This window comes from Dendropsophus ebraccatus, chromosome 3, assembly GCF_027789765.1.
Source record: "Dendropsophus ebraccatus isolate aDenEbr1 chromosome 3, aDenEbr1.pat, whole genome shotgun sequence".
Lineage (NCBI taxonomy): Eukaryota > Metazoa > Chordata > Amphibia > Anura > Hylidae > Dendropsophus > Dendropsophus ebraccatus.
In genome coordinates, this window is record NC_091456.1 from 75,667,860 (window position 1) to 75,683,762 (window position 15,903).

At 44.7% G+C, this 15,903-nt stretch overlaps 1 protein-coding gene across 4 annotated transcripts in view; it reads right to left on the reverse strand.

Moving 5' to 3' along the window:
* Positions 1 to 1,799: 1,799 nt before the first annotated feature.
* Positions 1,800 to 15,903, reverse strand: part of FSD1L (fibronectin type III and SPRY domain containing 1 like) — a 66,737-nt gene continuing 52,633 nt past the window's right edge. For all 4 annotated transcript variants that reach the window (XM_069962022.1, XM_069962021.1, XM_069962024.1 and 1 more), the window contains 4 exons: positions 12,601 to 12,701; positions 11,791 to 12,042; positions 11,420 to 11,508; positions 1,800 to 5,249 (listed from right to left, as the gene is read on the reverse strand). In XM_069962022.1, the coding sequence (XP_069818123.1) occupies positions 5,127 to 5,249; positions 11,420 to 11,508; positions 11,791 to 12,042; positions 12,601 to 12,701 (565 nt within the window). In that variant the 3' untranslated portion in view covers positions 1,800 to 5,126. The remainder of the gene's footprint in view (positions 5,250 to 11,419; positions 11,509 to 11,790; positions 12,043 to 12,600; positions 12,702 to 15,903) is intronic.

Genomic DNA, 15,903 nt, shown 5'->3' on the forward strand with positions numbered 1-15,903 from the left:
CCGTCTACTCTTGTCTGTTTATCAATGGTAAAAAGTTGCAAATTTTATAACTGTAGTCTGTGTATGTCAGAAAACTGGTGTACATTCTTGATAAGGTCCTCCTTTAGCCTCATACTGAATTTACTAAAGAACAGTAAACACTCTGCCAGTTATTGGTGGTAAAAACTGTATGGTATGGTAATGCTATTGTTAACTAAACCTGGGTAGTTAAACATCACTAGAAGATAGAAACATTATAAAAGGTACTTTATGTTTTGGACTATAAGATGCAATTTTTTACAAGAAAACCTCTTGCTAAAAAGTGCCTACTTTTATACTCTGCAGTTAGGGTGGCCTAACCTGGCAATTTCCCAAGTGATTACTGTTTCAGCACTGTACCCTACTACCGAGAGAACCATGCAGCCATTCAATGCTGCACAGTCCTCTCCCTCCTGCTGATCGATCCTGATGTGTGTGACCAGTTCTGGATAGGAAAGGAAGCTGGATGTGATGTGCATATTGCATCCAGCTTCCCTAAAGTAAAAGGCCTATGTTCAAACTTAACTTAGAACGGAAGAATAAAGTCCTGCAGGACCTTCCATGATGTCCCTCATGTGATCAGTCATATGTCTCTGACCTTCATCTGAGCACTTTTGAACAGAGGACCTTTACTTGTACTAGGGACTTGACTGCAATTATGTATGTAGCAGAGCTGTGTATGGGTAGCTATAAGAGATGAGCGAATAGTAAAATATTCGATTAGATTCAAATAGCTCCCGATATTCGATCGAATATCGAATCCCATTATAGTCTATGGGAGAAAAATCCTTGGGACTTAGAAATCAAGATTCGACCACTAGCAGGTCATCAAGTGCCCAATGAAACCTCAGGAAATGATGCCAACACCTCTGGAATGCATATGGGACATGAATCTCAAATCACTATTCTTTTATTCAGGAGGTCACATGGTTTAGCCAGCCAATCAGAGTTAGAGGCTTTTTTAAAGTCCAGCCTACTCCTTGTGCCTGTCCCTACCCCCGAATATTCGACCGCAGTCGAATACCTCGAATAGCGTTCTATTTGATCAAATAGCTGTTTGATCGAATAGTATTCGCTCATCTCTAGTAGCTATATGTCAGTGGCTGTGGCAGGGCAACACACTGATTGGCCGGGCGGGAATGCAGTATGCCGGGACCTCGTGCAGCGAGGACAGGTAATGTATACAGAGCGGGAGCCGGGCGGCAGCTGAAGGGGTTAAGCGGCCGGCAGAATTACATACACGCAGCGGTCGTTCAGACCGCTGTGTGTATGCAGTGAAAGTGATCTGCCAGGACCTAGCCGACTCGAACCTTATTAACGCTGCGAGTCGGTACGTGTGAAGCTACCCTAAGTGTCACTGACATTTCAAATGACATTAGATGGGCTTTGGGTGTTGAGACCCCCACAGATCGCTAAAGCGAGCAGAAAGATCTCTGGAGTCTGTTTCTTCCTGTTTGCTTCAGTGATTGGTCGGGGTTACAGTATTATTATTGAGTGGAATACATTAGACTGGTAAATGATAAAAAAAAAAAAATAGTCTTGCAGTTTTCGAATACACTGGTGTCCTGTGATCTTTTCTCTGACTTTCTGAGTTTATTGTGGTTGTACATGGAGATGTGTGCATAACATAAAGTGACAATAACCAGAGTTCCCCTGACTTTGTGGATGGAATCAGCGTCCTGTGAATTATCTTTGCTAATTCTATATAAAACAAGTAAATTAAAATGAAAGGAAATAATAATATGTCACAATGAATAAATGAAGCAAGATAGACACAGGGATTAAGAGGAAGAAAAATGTACATTGATACCTGTATTATTTGTGTATTTACAGCACATGTCTTCGCTTTGGAATTACCAGAGTAAGCTGGGAAGGATTTACAGTTTGCATACTTGTATACATGTCATAGGAGATACATACGTACACAGTGGACACAATGTATATACAGTAACTGAAGCCTGAATCTCGGAAGCTGAGATTTTATAAAATCATTGTTACAAGGAGTATGGCAGAGTTCCTTCCGCTCGGTTAGAAAACGTGATTATGGTATGAAACTGTAAAACATTACTTCAACTTAATGCATCTCATGTTGCTAAAACACAATTTATTTCTTGTCCCTTGAAGAACACCTTCTGGTCTGTAAGGCTGGGTCCACACTGCGTTTTTGCAATCCGATTAAAAAAACGGATGCATTTGTGTGCATCCGTTTTGATCCGTTTTTCCATTGACTTCCATTGTAAAAAAAAAACGGATCAAAACGGATCCATTTTTTTTGACAGACACAAAAACACAGCTGACACTACTTTTGTGTCCGTTAAAAAAAACTGATCCGTTTTTTTTACAATGGAAGTCAATGGAAAAACGGATCAAAACGGATGCACACAAATGCATCCGTTTTTTGCAAAAAACGGATTGCAAAAACGCAGTGTGAACCCAGCCTTAAGGGAATCTGTCACAAAGACAAGTCGCCTTCAGGCTAGAGCATCTGAACACTGTTCTATCAAAGCTGAACTACTGTACAACTACATAGTGGTCAAAGTGCCAATCACAAGAAGTTTCAATTGCCCCCCGCCCCCCCATGTGGTGCCTGGTGTTCAATCTGCCATGCGGTTGGGGTCTACAGGTGAATAGGGTATATGAGCCAAGCAATTACATAGCCCTATGCTCAGCACTGACTGCAGAAGGCCGTTTTGTAGCTACAATCACACTTACTACATTATGTTCCAATTATGTCATTATTACTAATGTTTAGGGTTATTGCATTCGTTTTAAAAATCGCTTAAGCCTATCTCATACATATGGTGAATCGGTGAAAGACTGTTTACACAAAGCAATCTGCGAATTTTTAGCAAACGACCAACGACATTTTGAAAGATCAAAATCTCGCTCGTAGCTTGATCGTTCGCTGTGTTTACACAAGCCAATTATCGCTCAAATGTGATCGTTATCGCGAAAATTCAAATGATAATTGTTCCGTGTAAACGCACCATTACACAGAAAGATTATCTGCCAAAAATTTGAAGCCAAAGCCAGGATTGAATTTAAAAAGAGGAGAAATCTCAGTCTTTCCTTTATGACCTGATCTTTGTTTTATAGTCTGTTTCTGGCTTTGGCTTCAAATCTTTGGCAGATAATCTGTCAGATAATCTTTCTGTGTAAATAGACCCTTACATCAGGAGATGTTCTTTAATAAACCTCTCGAAACAAAATGCTTTTTTTCTCTTTTGTTTTTTTTTCGGACCAGTTATTTAAAGTGTACATTTACTAAGAAAGCTGTTGGTCTGCAAACCCCTCCTTACCATTAATTTAATAGCAAAGTTGTTACCTGACATGTTACAGATATAGTGTAGCTGTAGGTCTGTATGACTGGTCAATGTATCCACAAAACAGCTGGTCACATTACAAGTTAGCACACTCCTGCGGTCTCTCCCCCTCCAGCAGCCTGCTTGGCTTAGTACTGACATTAACAAAGCTTAATTGCCTGTTGTAGTAAGATATTTCAGTGATTTTATCTATATTGCTACATATTCCTGCATCTAGTAACTCTGACATCGGCAGAGAGGGAGCAAAGAGTTCCACTAATTCAAGTATCTTCAAACAGAAAGGAGTTCAGTAGCTAACAGAATGTACATTCTGAGGGGATCAAAGGGGTACATTTTATGATCCCCCTGAATTTCACTTGTGTATCAAAGTGGATGTCAGAATTGATTAATTAGAGGTTCCCTATCCAGCTTCCTTAGAAAACAAAATCTACTTGCTGACATCGGAGCGGCCCACCATATGACCTCACATTCATTGCTGACCCACTGTGGAATGTCACTGAACAAGTCTACATGTCCCATCAAGAAAGACTTGAGGTTCTTTTACACAGGATGATTATCCTAGGAACGTTACCCGATAAGCGGCCTGTGTAAAAGGGCCAACGATCAGCAAATGTTCGCTCTTTGGCTAACTGAAGTTTTAGATTGGCCATGTAAATTATCCTTATCGGCCGCACATCTACCTTTCTAAACAGGATGTGTGGCCAATAACAATGCATTTATATGGCCATACAAACAATCCAGCTATTTGTTATTCCCCGATCCTTGTGAAGGCTCTGCAAATGTTTCCTGACCGGGACTAATTTGCGGCATGCCATCAGGTCCTGTAAAAGGGCCCTTATTCAGAGAAAGACATTATTTTACCTTAAACTTTTAATGGGACTCACTATAAATAAGACGATTATTGATTCTGTCACATAAAAACAATTACCAAACACTCTTCCTGACCAGGCACATTTTTACATGCCCAAGGAGACCACCAGGATGTTTATAATCTATGGACAGTGAACAAGTGGTTAAGGTGACTATGAATAATAAGAGAGTGGACTCTCTGGCGTTGCCATTAGAAGCATGTCCGATGTGATGGACTTTTAACAAAGACAAAAAATGCTTTTTCTAAATCTTATTCAGCACACTTTGGTCCTATAAGGAATGATTCCTGCAACCAAACTGCTATGTACTTTGTCTTTTAAAATCAATCAATATGGATATTTTTTTCTAGTTCAATCAATATGGATATTTTTTTCTAGAAATCAAGTATTAATTTCTATGAATCCGCTTTGTTTCCTCATGTGAGGACCTGAATGCAGAGCAGAAGCGCTTCATGTCAGCAATCATGTCAGCATATCTATAACAAATTAAAATGGAGACAGTCTTTTTAAAATGACATTTGTTCTACAGAACACTGAATCCCACCTGCAAAGTACAGAAGTGGGTACAAGTGGAAATTTGAAAATCAAGTCATTGAATACGCCTAAGGTAAGTTGCACAGGCTGCATCCATGATAACAATCAGCACCCTACAAGGATGGCCTATTTTCTGTTAGCCTAGTCCCTAGTAACTCAGTCATTTGTTAAATCAGATTCTAACATGGGATCTGAGCAGCATAGTCAGGCACCAAGGACACTGCAAGCTTCAGGGCGGCAGCGGGCAGATAACCCCACAATGGTCAGTTTGCTTCTGCTTTTGGTGATGAGCAACCATGATGTTACTAAATTAAATAAGAGATAACTAGCATTCCATTCAGACCAGAGCAAACTTTCCATTCTACAATCTCAAAGTGTTATGTTATTGAGGAATGCTGGTCAAGCTGCTGGATGAACCGCTCATTCCGTTTTCAGTCTTCTGAAGTGTTCTGACAGCGCTTGGAACCTGTAGTCCTGTGCACACTGTGATACCACCACACCACACCTGGAAGAAAAGAATCACAGCAAATTAATTTCAGTGTTCCTTAGGATTTAATAGGATTACTGTTTTATGCAACTCATTCAGACAAGACGGGAAAATAACAGAACTAAAATAATGTTTTTGCATAAATGCGAACACCCTCCTATAATTGGGGATTCGGTTTTGTACATAATTAGCCAATCACACTGAAACTTGTGTTAACCAGTAGTCAGTATATATATGGCCACTAGGCCTAAAACTAAGCTGAGACTTCCTGTTCTGTACTGATAATTTCCCAGCAGTACCCTCTATCAACACAGACAGAAGTACAGTAATAGGTGACATCAGTATATAGATAACAGAGGCACACACAATAGCTGTTCCTCACAACTCTGCACCCCCACTATATAATAACCTCTATAACGGTCACTAAGCATGTGCACAAGCTTTTCTCATTCATCTGAATAGAACCGGTTCTATTTATTGTTGCCTACAGTCAGTAGCGAAATTTGGTGGGGGCAAGGGGGGCGGTCGCTCTCGGGCCCACTCAGACAGAGGCCCACTGAGGTCTCAGACAGTTAATGCTTTTGCAGACAGCATTAACACGTCAGTAGTGGCCGAGCGCATACAGTTCCGACTGGGCCAGGATGTGATTGACACAGCATCAGGAGCCATTGACTCCCGGCTGTGTCAATCATTCTTGTGGCCGGAGGCAGCGTTATGCCTCCAGCCACAAGAGGCTGCGCTCCGCATCGGCGCATGCCCCCGAACTGCAGCGCCCACCCCCTCCTTTATGCCTCTCTTGCGACCGCAAGCACGGTCTTGCTTGCGGCTGCAAGAGGCAATCTTGCCCCTGTCTGATGCGTCGCTCCCTGGGGGATTCCCAGGGAGCGCACGTATCAGGAACCTTAGTGCGCGTCGCTGGGACTTCCTGTACCGGAAGTCCCGCCCCGGCCGCACACTCAGCTTCCGGATGTGTGCGCTGTCCGGGAATCCCCCAGGGAGCGACACATCAGCTGGGGGCAGAAGAAGAGAGGACAGCAGCGACGGGGGAGCGCTTGTTAGGTGAGTTGTGTGTTTGTTTGTTTTTAATCTGCTGTGCAGGGGGCAAATATAAGGGGGGAATACAGGGGAGGGGAGCCATCTATAAGGGGGGGATACAGGGGGGGGGGAGCCATCTATAAGGGGGAATACAGGGAAGGGGAGCCATCTATAAGGAGGGGATACAGGGGGGGAGCCATCTATAAGGGGGAATAAAGGGGAGGGGAGCCATCTATAAGGGGGGGATACAGGGGGGGAGATATCTATAAGGGGGAATACAGGGGAGGGGAGCCATCTATAAGGGGGGATACAGGGGAGGGGAGCCATCTATAAGGGGGGGATACAGGGGGGGAGCCATCTATAAGGGGGAATACAGGGGAGGGGAGCCATCTATAAAGGGGGGAATACAGGGGAGGGAAGCCATCTATAAGGGGGGGAATACAGGGGGGGGAAGCCATCTATAAGGGGGGAATACAGGGGAGGGGAGCCATCTATTGGGGGGGATACAGGGGGGAGCCATCTATAAGGGGGGATACAGGGGGGGGAGCCATCTATAAGGGGGGAATACAGGGGAGGGAAGCCATCTATAAGGGGGGAATACAGGGGAGGGGAGCCATCTATAAGGGAGGGATACAGGGGAGGGAAGCCATCTATAAGGGGGGATACAGGGGGGGAGCCATCTATAAGGGGGAATACAGGAGAGGGGAGCCATCTATAAGGGGGAATACAGGGGAGGGGAGCCATCTATAAGCTGGGAATACAGGGGAGGGAAGCCATCTATAAGGGGGGGATACAGGGGGGGAGCCATCTATAAGGGGGGGAATACAGGCGGGATACAGGGGGAGCCATCTATAAGGGGGGCATACAGGGGAGGGGAGCCATCTATTAGGGGGGATACAGGGGGGGAGCCATCTATAAGGGGGGAATACAGGGGAGGGGAGCCATCTATAAAGGGGGAATACAGGGGAGGGGAGCCATCTATAAGGGGGGGATACAGGGGGGGAGCCATCTACAAGGGGAGAATACAGAGGAGGGAAGCCATCTATAAGGGGGGAATACAGGGGAGGGGAGCCATCTATAAGGAAGGAATACAGGGGAGGGAAGCCATCTATAAGGGGGGGATACAGGGGGGGAGCCATCTATAAGGGGGAATACAGGGGAGGGGAGCCATCTATAAGGGGGGAATACAGGGGGAGCCATCTATAAGGGGGAATACAGGGGAGGGGAGCCATCTATAAGGGGGAATACAGGGGAGGGGAGCCATCTATCTGGGGGGGATACAGGGGGAGCCATCTATAAGGGGGAATACAGGGGGGGGGGACATCTATAAGGGGGCAATACAGGGGGGAGCCATCTATAAGAGTCAGCCTACCCACTAAACAAGGGTGTAAAGCGGCCAATACAGATGTGCAGTGTGTAGAGAGATGAGGATGATGACAGAGTGTGGAGCCTAATATGTCTGTCTGGCAGATTCTGTGGATTCGTGGCTCGGAGAAGTCCTCATAATGGCCCAGGACAGATGGAGAAGAAGATGAAAAGGGAAGCACTCTGTTCAGAGAAGACATCCCCTGTGAGTCACTAAATATATCTGCACTGTAATGTATATGGTGTATAGAACCTGTGTAGAGCTATGGCTACCGCTAAATGACTGGAAGAGGTGATATTGGTCTGTGTACAGTGGATTATTCAGTAGCAGCGGTGGGGTTAGTCAGTATGTGCTGGTATTAGTCAGTATCTGGTGGTATTAGTCAGTATGTGGTGGTGTTAGTCAGTAAGTAGTGGTGTTATTTGTTACTTGTAATCTGGTACTGTGTTTTATTGGATTTAGTATAGAGGATTTAGTAACAATATGGGGGTGATGGTAGTGGTTGTGGCGATAATATTTCCCCCTTGTATACTGGTATTATTGGTAATACCATATATATATATACCAGTAGCATGCACTTGGTCGAGGAAGGGGGGCTCCAGGTTGACAGTCTGCAGCCCTCAGGGTATGCTGGGAGTTGTAGTACAGTAGTACTATCCTCCGATACCTGCCGCTGTAGACAGATGTATTGCTGGAACTTCAGGGCTGATGGTTGTCACCCACAGGTTGCAGCCACCAGGAGAATCAAACTGAGGACAAGAGTGATGCTGTCTGTGGAAGAAGGCAGCTATATTTTTCTAATCTTAAGCACTTTTACTTTTTTTGTGGCTCTATATTCCAGATGTAGAAGCCTCTTACACTGCTCTTTATCCTTATTCACTATAAAAAATGTAGAAGAATATACCCTTTATTATTCAAAAAAATCCTTGTCACCTGCTGAGGTTCCCTATGGGTAACGTTGGTTGGGGGCCCACTCAGCTTCACTCGCCCCCCCTAGGCTGAACCCCTAGCTACGCCCCTGCCTACAGTCCATGAGGTTTGCTATAAAGCATTTCTCTAAATTATACCTGGGCACTGTACAGCTCGGGGGGATTTGGCCCTTTAATTAGTTCTGAACGACCTGTGAGATATTTTCCAAAAGGATAAGCACTCAGTGTCAGCAGCAGTATAGTACCGTCACCAGAAAGGGGGAGGTGTTTCTGAGTCAAACTGCCGGCAATATGCTGTTTGTGCCTGTATGCACCAATGATGGCGTTACTCTGCACAACAGGAGATGTAGTTTCCATTCCGGCACCATCTTAGCTGTATGCAATCATTTAGAAAAAAATTCAACATTAAGGGTATGTTAACACTGAGTAAATGTGGTGGAATCCCGCCTTCCTCGGTGTGCCATAGCTTGTAGAGCAGGGGTAGAGCGGCTGGAACGGTGGCGCGCGAACCCTCTAATAGACAAGCTATGGCACACTGAGGCAGGCGGGATTCTGTGGAGAAGAGGTCTGCTGTGGAATTCTGCCAAATTTACTTAGTGTGAAAATATCATAACAGTGGCACATAAAGAGGCCCTGTAAAACCAATTCCAATTCTCATGTGGCCCCATGGAAAAAATTAATTGCCTACCCCTGCTCTAAATACTGCTATGGTATTTTAGCCAACACAGGTGTCTCCATAACAGCAGCCATAGTCCAGAACAACATCATTGTTTAAAGGCATCAGTCAGGAGAAGGATAGAACATATTTTTAAAAACATTAGATATACTATGAAACAGTGAAGACATCATGAAGCAGATAAAATTTATAACAATAACATTACTATAAACTGGGTTCCCCTCAAAAAAATATGAAAAGACATGAAGACAATTAGTCTGGAGGGCTATCAAAAGACATACAGCAACACAAAGGGAGGTGCAGTAATATCTGTGAAGTACTGGTTGAATACTGCAAGTAACAACAATCTCCCATATTGTTCATATGTCTCGGCTGTGAGGTAGGATGTAGGGATGGTCTGAAACTGCAGAAGGTTCGGGTTTGTATGAACCCGAACGCTCGGCATCAGATTCCAGTCTGCCCGCTCTGTGGAGCGGGTGGATACAGCGGGAGGACCGCCTGGAAAACTGGGATACAGCCTATGGCTATGGCTGTATCCCAGTTTTCCAGGCGGTCCTCCCGCTGTATCCACCCTCTCCACGGAGCGGACAGACAGTGGGAATCATTACCGAGAGTACGGGTTCGTATGAACCCGTACCGTATGTTTGTTTGGTATGTTTGGAGCAAAGCCAACACTGCACAACACCAAAGTACACCATAGCCACAGTGAAGCATGGGGGAGCCAGCATTATGCTTTAGGTCTGCTTTGCTGGAATTGTGGCTTTAGCCAAGGTGGAAGGAATTATGAACAGTTTGAAATATTAGTAAATTCTGGCACCAAACCTTCAGCACAGCAACCACCCATCCACATCAACTAACAAATTGCTTTGCCAGAAGTAGTTTAGAATGGATAAACCAGAGCCCACACCTGGATGCATTTGAAAATCTGTGAGTTACATGTCCTACAACTAGACTATGGTACTTTTCGAGTGGACATCCCTCTGACTTCTCTTTAGGGTTGACTGGTTTTAGTGATTATAGCCAGGGATAAAGGTTAGCATTACCACTCCAGGCCCCCACAGATACATAAGTCCAGAGGGGCCCGCACTTAGCTTCCTACTGATTCAACCTGAGCCTCACTTCTTGCAGCAGCCTACCTCACCATGAACAAAATGAATCTATATACTTGTGTATATACTGGAGACAGCTAATCTATAAGACCGTAGATCGGGGGAGGGCCCAAGCCAAGCATTTGCATTGGGACCCATGAACCTTAAGGCATGCCCCTGCTCCTATGTTTAAAGGTGTATACCTCTCAATGAATCAGGCCTGGAGGCAGCTGTCCCGCACACTGTGGGGGAGATTTATCAAACATGGTGTAAAGTAGAATTGTTTTAGTTGCCCCTAGCAACCAGATTCCACCTTTCATTTTCTAAAGAATCTGTGAGGAACGTAAAGTGGAATTTAATTGGTTGCTAGGGGCAACTAAGCCAGTTCTACTTTACACCAGTTTGATAAATCTCCCCCTTTGTTTTCAAATGCACACTAGCTTCCGCTTAGAGATGAGCGAATTTGCAATACTAACAAAGCAAAGTGCTTTGCTAGCTCAGCAGTTGGCTTATCAGCCGGCTGCCTTTGAACTCAGTGCCACTCGGCTCCGAGTGCCTGGAAAAGCTGGATCCAGTCCAATCTATTTGTCTAAATGGACCCCTAGGATCCTATTACACCAACAGATTATCTGACAGATTTTTTTAAGCCAAAGCCAGGAATGGATTTGAAAAGAGGAGAAATCTCACTCTTTCCTTTATTACCCGTTCTCTGTTTATAGTCCATTCCTGGCTTTGGCTAAAAAAAAATCTGTCAGATAATCTGTTGGTGTAATAGGGCCCTTAGTGTGGCAGGCATAAAATGGCAAAAAGTCACAAGCATGCAGATGTTGCTGCAATCTAAATCAGATAACAGCACATTTATCCATACATGCGATTTATAACAAACAACATGGGAACCTATAACCTTCATTATGCTGCATTCACTGTGTGATGCTATAGAGTAGTGACTGACATGCTGCTCTCACCAGCCTGTCCCTTATATGCTAAAAAATAGTTCAGAAGTTACAGAAACAAGTCATGCCTGTCAGTCAGCAGAGAGTGGTCAATTTATTACCAACAGTAAGTGAGTAAGAGGGAGGAGTTTTATTACTAACCATAAATCCAGGGACAACCGGTTGTGTAAACTTTGTTTTAAAACTATACAGTAACTGCTTTGTATCTGCGTTGTAAAATGAGAGCTGACCTGAAAAATACAAAAACTAAAAGGTAAATAAACGCATACATAAAATCAAGTTTGATAGTATAATCACTTTTACAAATGTAACAATAGAATAAAAAATTGGAATCGTTTCTGATACAATATTTGTATGCCTTTTTGAAGATGTGATATAATATACTAATGGCAAAGGCAAATGGGTATTATATCTTTTAAATATTTATCTGTACTATATTGCCTAATAAACTATTATTCAGACATATCTAATAAGAAAAAGACTGCAATAAAGTCAGTTCAATGAAAGATTACCTCCATCAAAGTCACAGTATACACCTATTCTATCAGGGACTGCTACTTCCAGGCCTTTAGCTTTGTTGTTATGCTTTGCAGCAAATGTTGCTTGTAGCCAGTTGTTCACATGTAAGCACCAGCTTGTATTTGTCTTTCCTAGCTGGTCAAACTTGCCAATTGTTCTATATGAAACACCCACACTGTATGATTTGCAGTCCTTTTGAGCTTTCACCTCCCAGTAATGTTGTCCACTTTCGATGGCTGTGTCACCTGTGTGATAACAAATTTTGCTGGATTAGTTTATCACTTCAATGGTTGAAGTTTTTGGCACAATTCGTTGCTAAAAAAAACCTGATCAAATTGATGTGCAAGAATCCCCGAAGGCAAAAACTATTCGCTGGAATACCCCTTTTAGATATGACTGGTTGATGTTACTGTATCCCACTGTTAGGCTATGTTCCCACTATGGGATCACAGCATGGAAAGGCGGCTGTCTCATATCACTGACGCCGCAAATAATGGTGATTATTTGTGCCCATCAATATTACGAGACGAAAGCCTTTCCAAGCTATGATCCTGGAGTGGGACCATAGCCTTAAGGTCTTCTGCTGCTGTTCTAAGGAACCCTGCTTGGAAAACTGCTTTAGGTGTTAGTAGTAGAAGCAAATAATATACTGTACGGATGAACAAACACTAAGGCACGGATCCGCCATTACGCATTTTGTGGACGTGTGAATGAGGCATACTGCGTAATAACAATTACTTCATCAGTAAAGGCTATTCCCAATTCCATAAACAGCAATACATTTAACCCTGCAGTAAACATACCCAACACTGTATAAGATTCTCCTGTAAATCGATCTCTGCTGCCCCTCCCCATTGATGGCCTAGAAGTGACAGATGTCCTCTTCGGTGATGGAGTTGCACTTCTATAAGTAGGAAACAGAACAAATATGATTTATGAGGAATTCTACTCCCATTTGTCACCAGCCATTTTAAAAACATAGATATATTAAAGGAGGACAGACTTCATTACTGTTATGTAAGCTGCAAGTGAAGATCAGAAACTACTTATTTTGATCCCTATCTGAACTATCCACTTGATTATTATTGTCTTATTGTGGAATCTGAAGGTACCCATGCACTTTAGACTTTTGACGGCTGTCAATATAGAGTCATGGAACCGTCTAAAACTACTACCAGATGGTGTCCATGCTGTGCTGTGTGATGGAATAAACCTCATTTGATTGTTTATGGCAGTCAGTGCCAGATTTTTATGTCTTTTATCTATCATATAGCATTTAGTATTGCTCATTTATTGAGCATTATTTGGTAGAGTAATAATATTATTTTAAATATGTTCCATTACAATGCTTCTCAAACTGAGAGGTGCCCCCTAGTTGCTAGTGAGGCACATCTGGGGAGGGTGTTGTCATAAAAGTGATTATAAACTGAACAATCCTTTCCTTGGCTGCAACAATCTCTGGTTTGGGAACATTACTGACTCATTTTGTAAGTACAGTGGTCCCTGAACATACAATATTAATTGGTTCCAGGACAACCATAGTATGTTGAAACCAAAACTCTATGGAAAACTGGTAACTGGTTCTAAATTTCCCAAAATTAGAAAAAATTTAAATTTAAAGGAAAATAAGCAACTAACTAATATAGATACAGCAAGTCCTTACATACAACAATCAGAAAGAGCTACAAGAGACTCTAAATCCCCATTTCAATGGCCACTCAGGGGCCTAAATGCTGATTATGTCACTGATGGAGTGAAACCTAAGGCAGGGCCAAGTGGCGCTGCGGACATAAAGCCCTGCCCAGCTGGCACAAACCACGAATCATAAAAAGCTTTTTTCACTGGACCAAGCACCAAGAAATCTCTTATAAATTAAGGTATGAGAACTGAAGAATTTAGGCCATACAGCTGTGTAGAGAAGTCCTCATACAGAAAAGGGGTGACAGTATCACTTCAATGGAGAAGTCCAGGCAAAATAATTTTAAGATATGTTATTGCCCAACAAAAGTTATGAAAATTACTATCAGACACTTATTATGGGAAATGCACCTATAGTGCATTCTCTCTGCACTTTCTACAGCATGGTGTGTTCAGGTCTCAGGTGTAAACTGATGACTCCTGCGGCAGCAGTGGGACAGACTGAAGCAGCAGGAGTTGGAAGTTTATGTAACGTGACATCACCAACTTTACAGAGACCTGCACACACCATGCTGTAGTAAGTGCAGGGAAAATGCACTATAGGTGCATTTCCCATAATAAGTGTCTATTATGTTATTGCCCAACAAAAGTTATGAAAATTACTATCTTAAAATTATTTTTCCTGGACTTCCCCTTTAAGTACTTGTTTTGATCTGCTATCAGTCATTTGTTGAACTTTATAGAGCAAAGAAAACTTTATAGTTGGGTGCTGACCTTTGAAGATACAAAGCATCTATTAGGTACCCATATTTCATAATAACCATGGTTTAGACTGGGTTACATTATTCTTTAAGAGTTTTAGTATACAGTAGTCCCTCAACATACAATATTAATTGGTCCTGGAATGACCATTGTATGTTGAGACCATTGTAAGTTGAGACCAAAACCAGTAATTGGTTCTGAAGCCCCTAAAATGTCATCCCAAAATGAGAAAAAATAAAGATTTAAAGGAAAATAATATGGTTAAGGCAAGTTCTTACATACAACAACCAGAAAAAACTATGAGAAGCTGTAAATTACTTTCTATGTAAAGGACTGGGGCATTTTCAGGGTCTTGTACAGATCACACAGGGTCCCAGAAAAATTTTAAAAAAAAACCTTAACTGGTGTCCAAAGGTGCAGGTCATCCTGACACAGGTAAAGAGAAGTACAGGACATTTAGTGTCACACTGTACTGTAGAGGTAATACTAGACACACAGCAGTACAGGACATGTAGTGTCACACTGTACTGTAGTGGTGGTACTAGACACACAGCAGTACAGGACGTGTAGTGTCACCATGGCCGGATTAAAGGGGGGGCACAAGGGGCACGTGCCCATGGGCCTCCACCACTAGGGGGCCCCCACCAGCTGGGGAGTTCCGGAGCTATTTTTTTTTTTTTGTTAAACCCCTCCGCCGCCCGAGCGCTAACGTCCGCGCCCGGGCGGTTTGGGGGGGGCTCAGGGGAGTGATGGGTCGGCCGGGGGATCAGGCTGGAAAGGTCTCCCCCATGCAGGCATGAGCTTCCGGTACAGACAGGCCGGAAGCTCGCAGTGCGGCCCCGCGATGCCCGAACCTCTGTTTGGCAGTGGCGTGATGACGTCACACGCACGCTGCTGAGCAGGCAAGAAGTTCGGGCATCGCGGGGCTGCACTGTGAGCTTCCGGCCTGTCTGTACCGGATGCTCATGCCGGCCCTGCATGGGGGAGACTTTCCAGCCTGCCTCTGTACCTGCCGCCCTGCTGATCCCCCGGCTGGTCCCCCTGCCAGCTGGCTAATCCCCCGGACCCCCGGCTGGTCCCCCTGCCACCCAGCTGATCCCTCAGCCCCCCGACCGCTCCCTCTTCCCTCCCTGCCTGTCACCTCAGCTGCCCCCACCCATCCTCTCCCCCTGCCACCCCAGCTTACCCCGATCTTCTCCCCCAGCCCCCCGATCTTCTGCCCCTGCAACCCCAGCCCCCCACCCATCTTCTCCCCCTGCAACCCCAGCCGCCCTCCCATCTTCTCCCCCTGCAACCCCAGCCGCCCTCCCATCTTCTCCCCCTGCAACCCCAGCCGCCCTCCCATCTTCTCCCCCTGCAACCCCAGCCGCCCTCCCATCTTCTCCCCCTGCAACCCCAGCTGCCCCCCATCTTCTCCCCCTGCAACCCCAGCCGCCCCCCATCATCTCCCCCTGCAATGCCAGCCGCCTCCCATCTTCTCCCCCTGCAACCCCAGCCGCCCCCCATCATCTCCCCCTGCAATGCCAGCTGCCCTCCCATCTTCTCCCCCTGCAACCCCAGCTGCCCCCCATCTTCTCCCCCTGCAACCCCAGCCGCCCCCCATCATCTCCCCCTGCAACGCCAGCCGCCCTCCCATCTTCTCCCCCTGCAACCCCAGCTGCCCCCCATCTTCTCCCCCTGCAACCCCAGCCGCCCCCCATCATCTC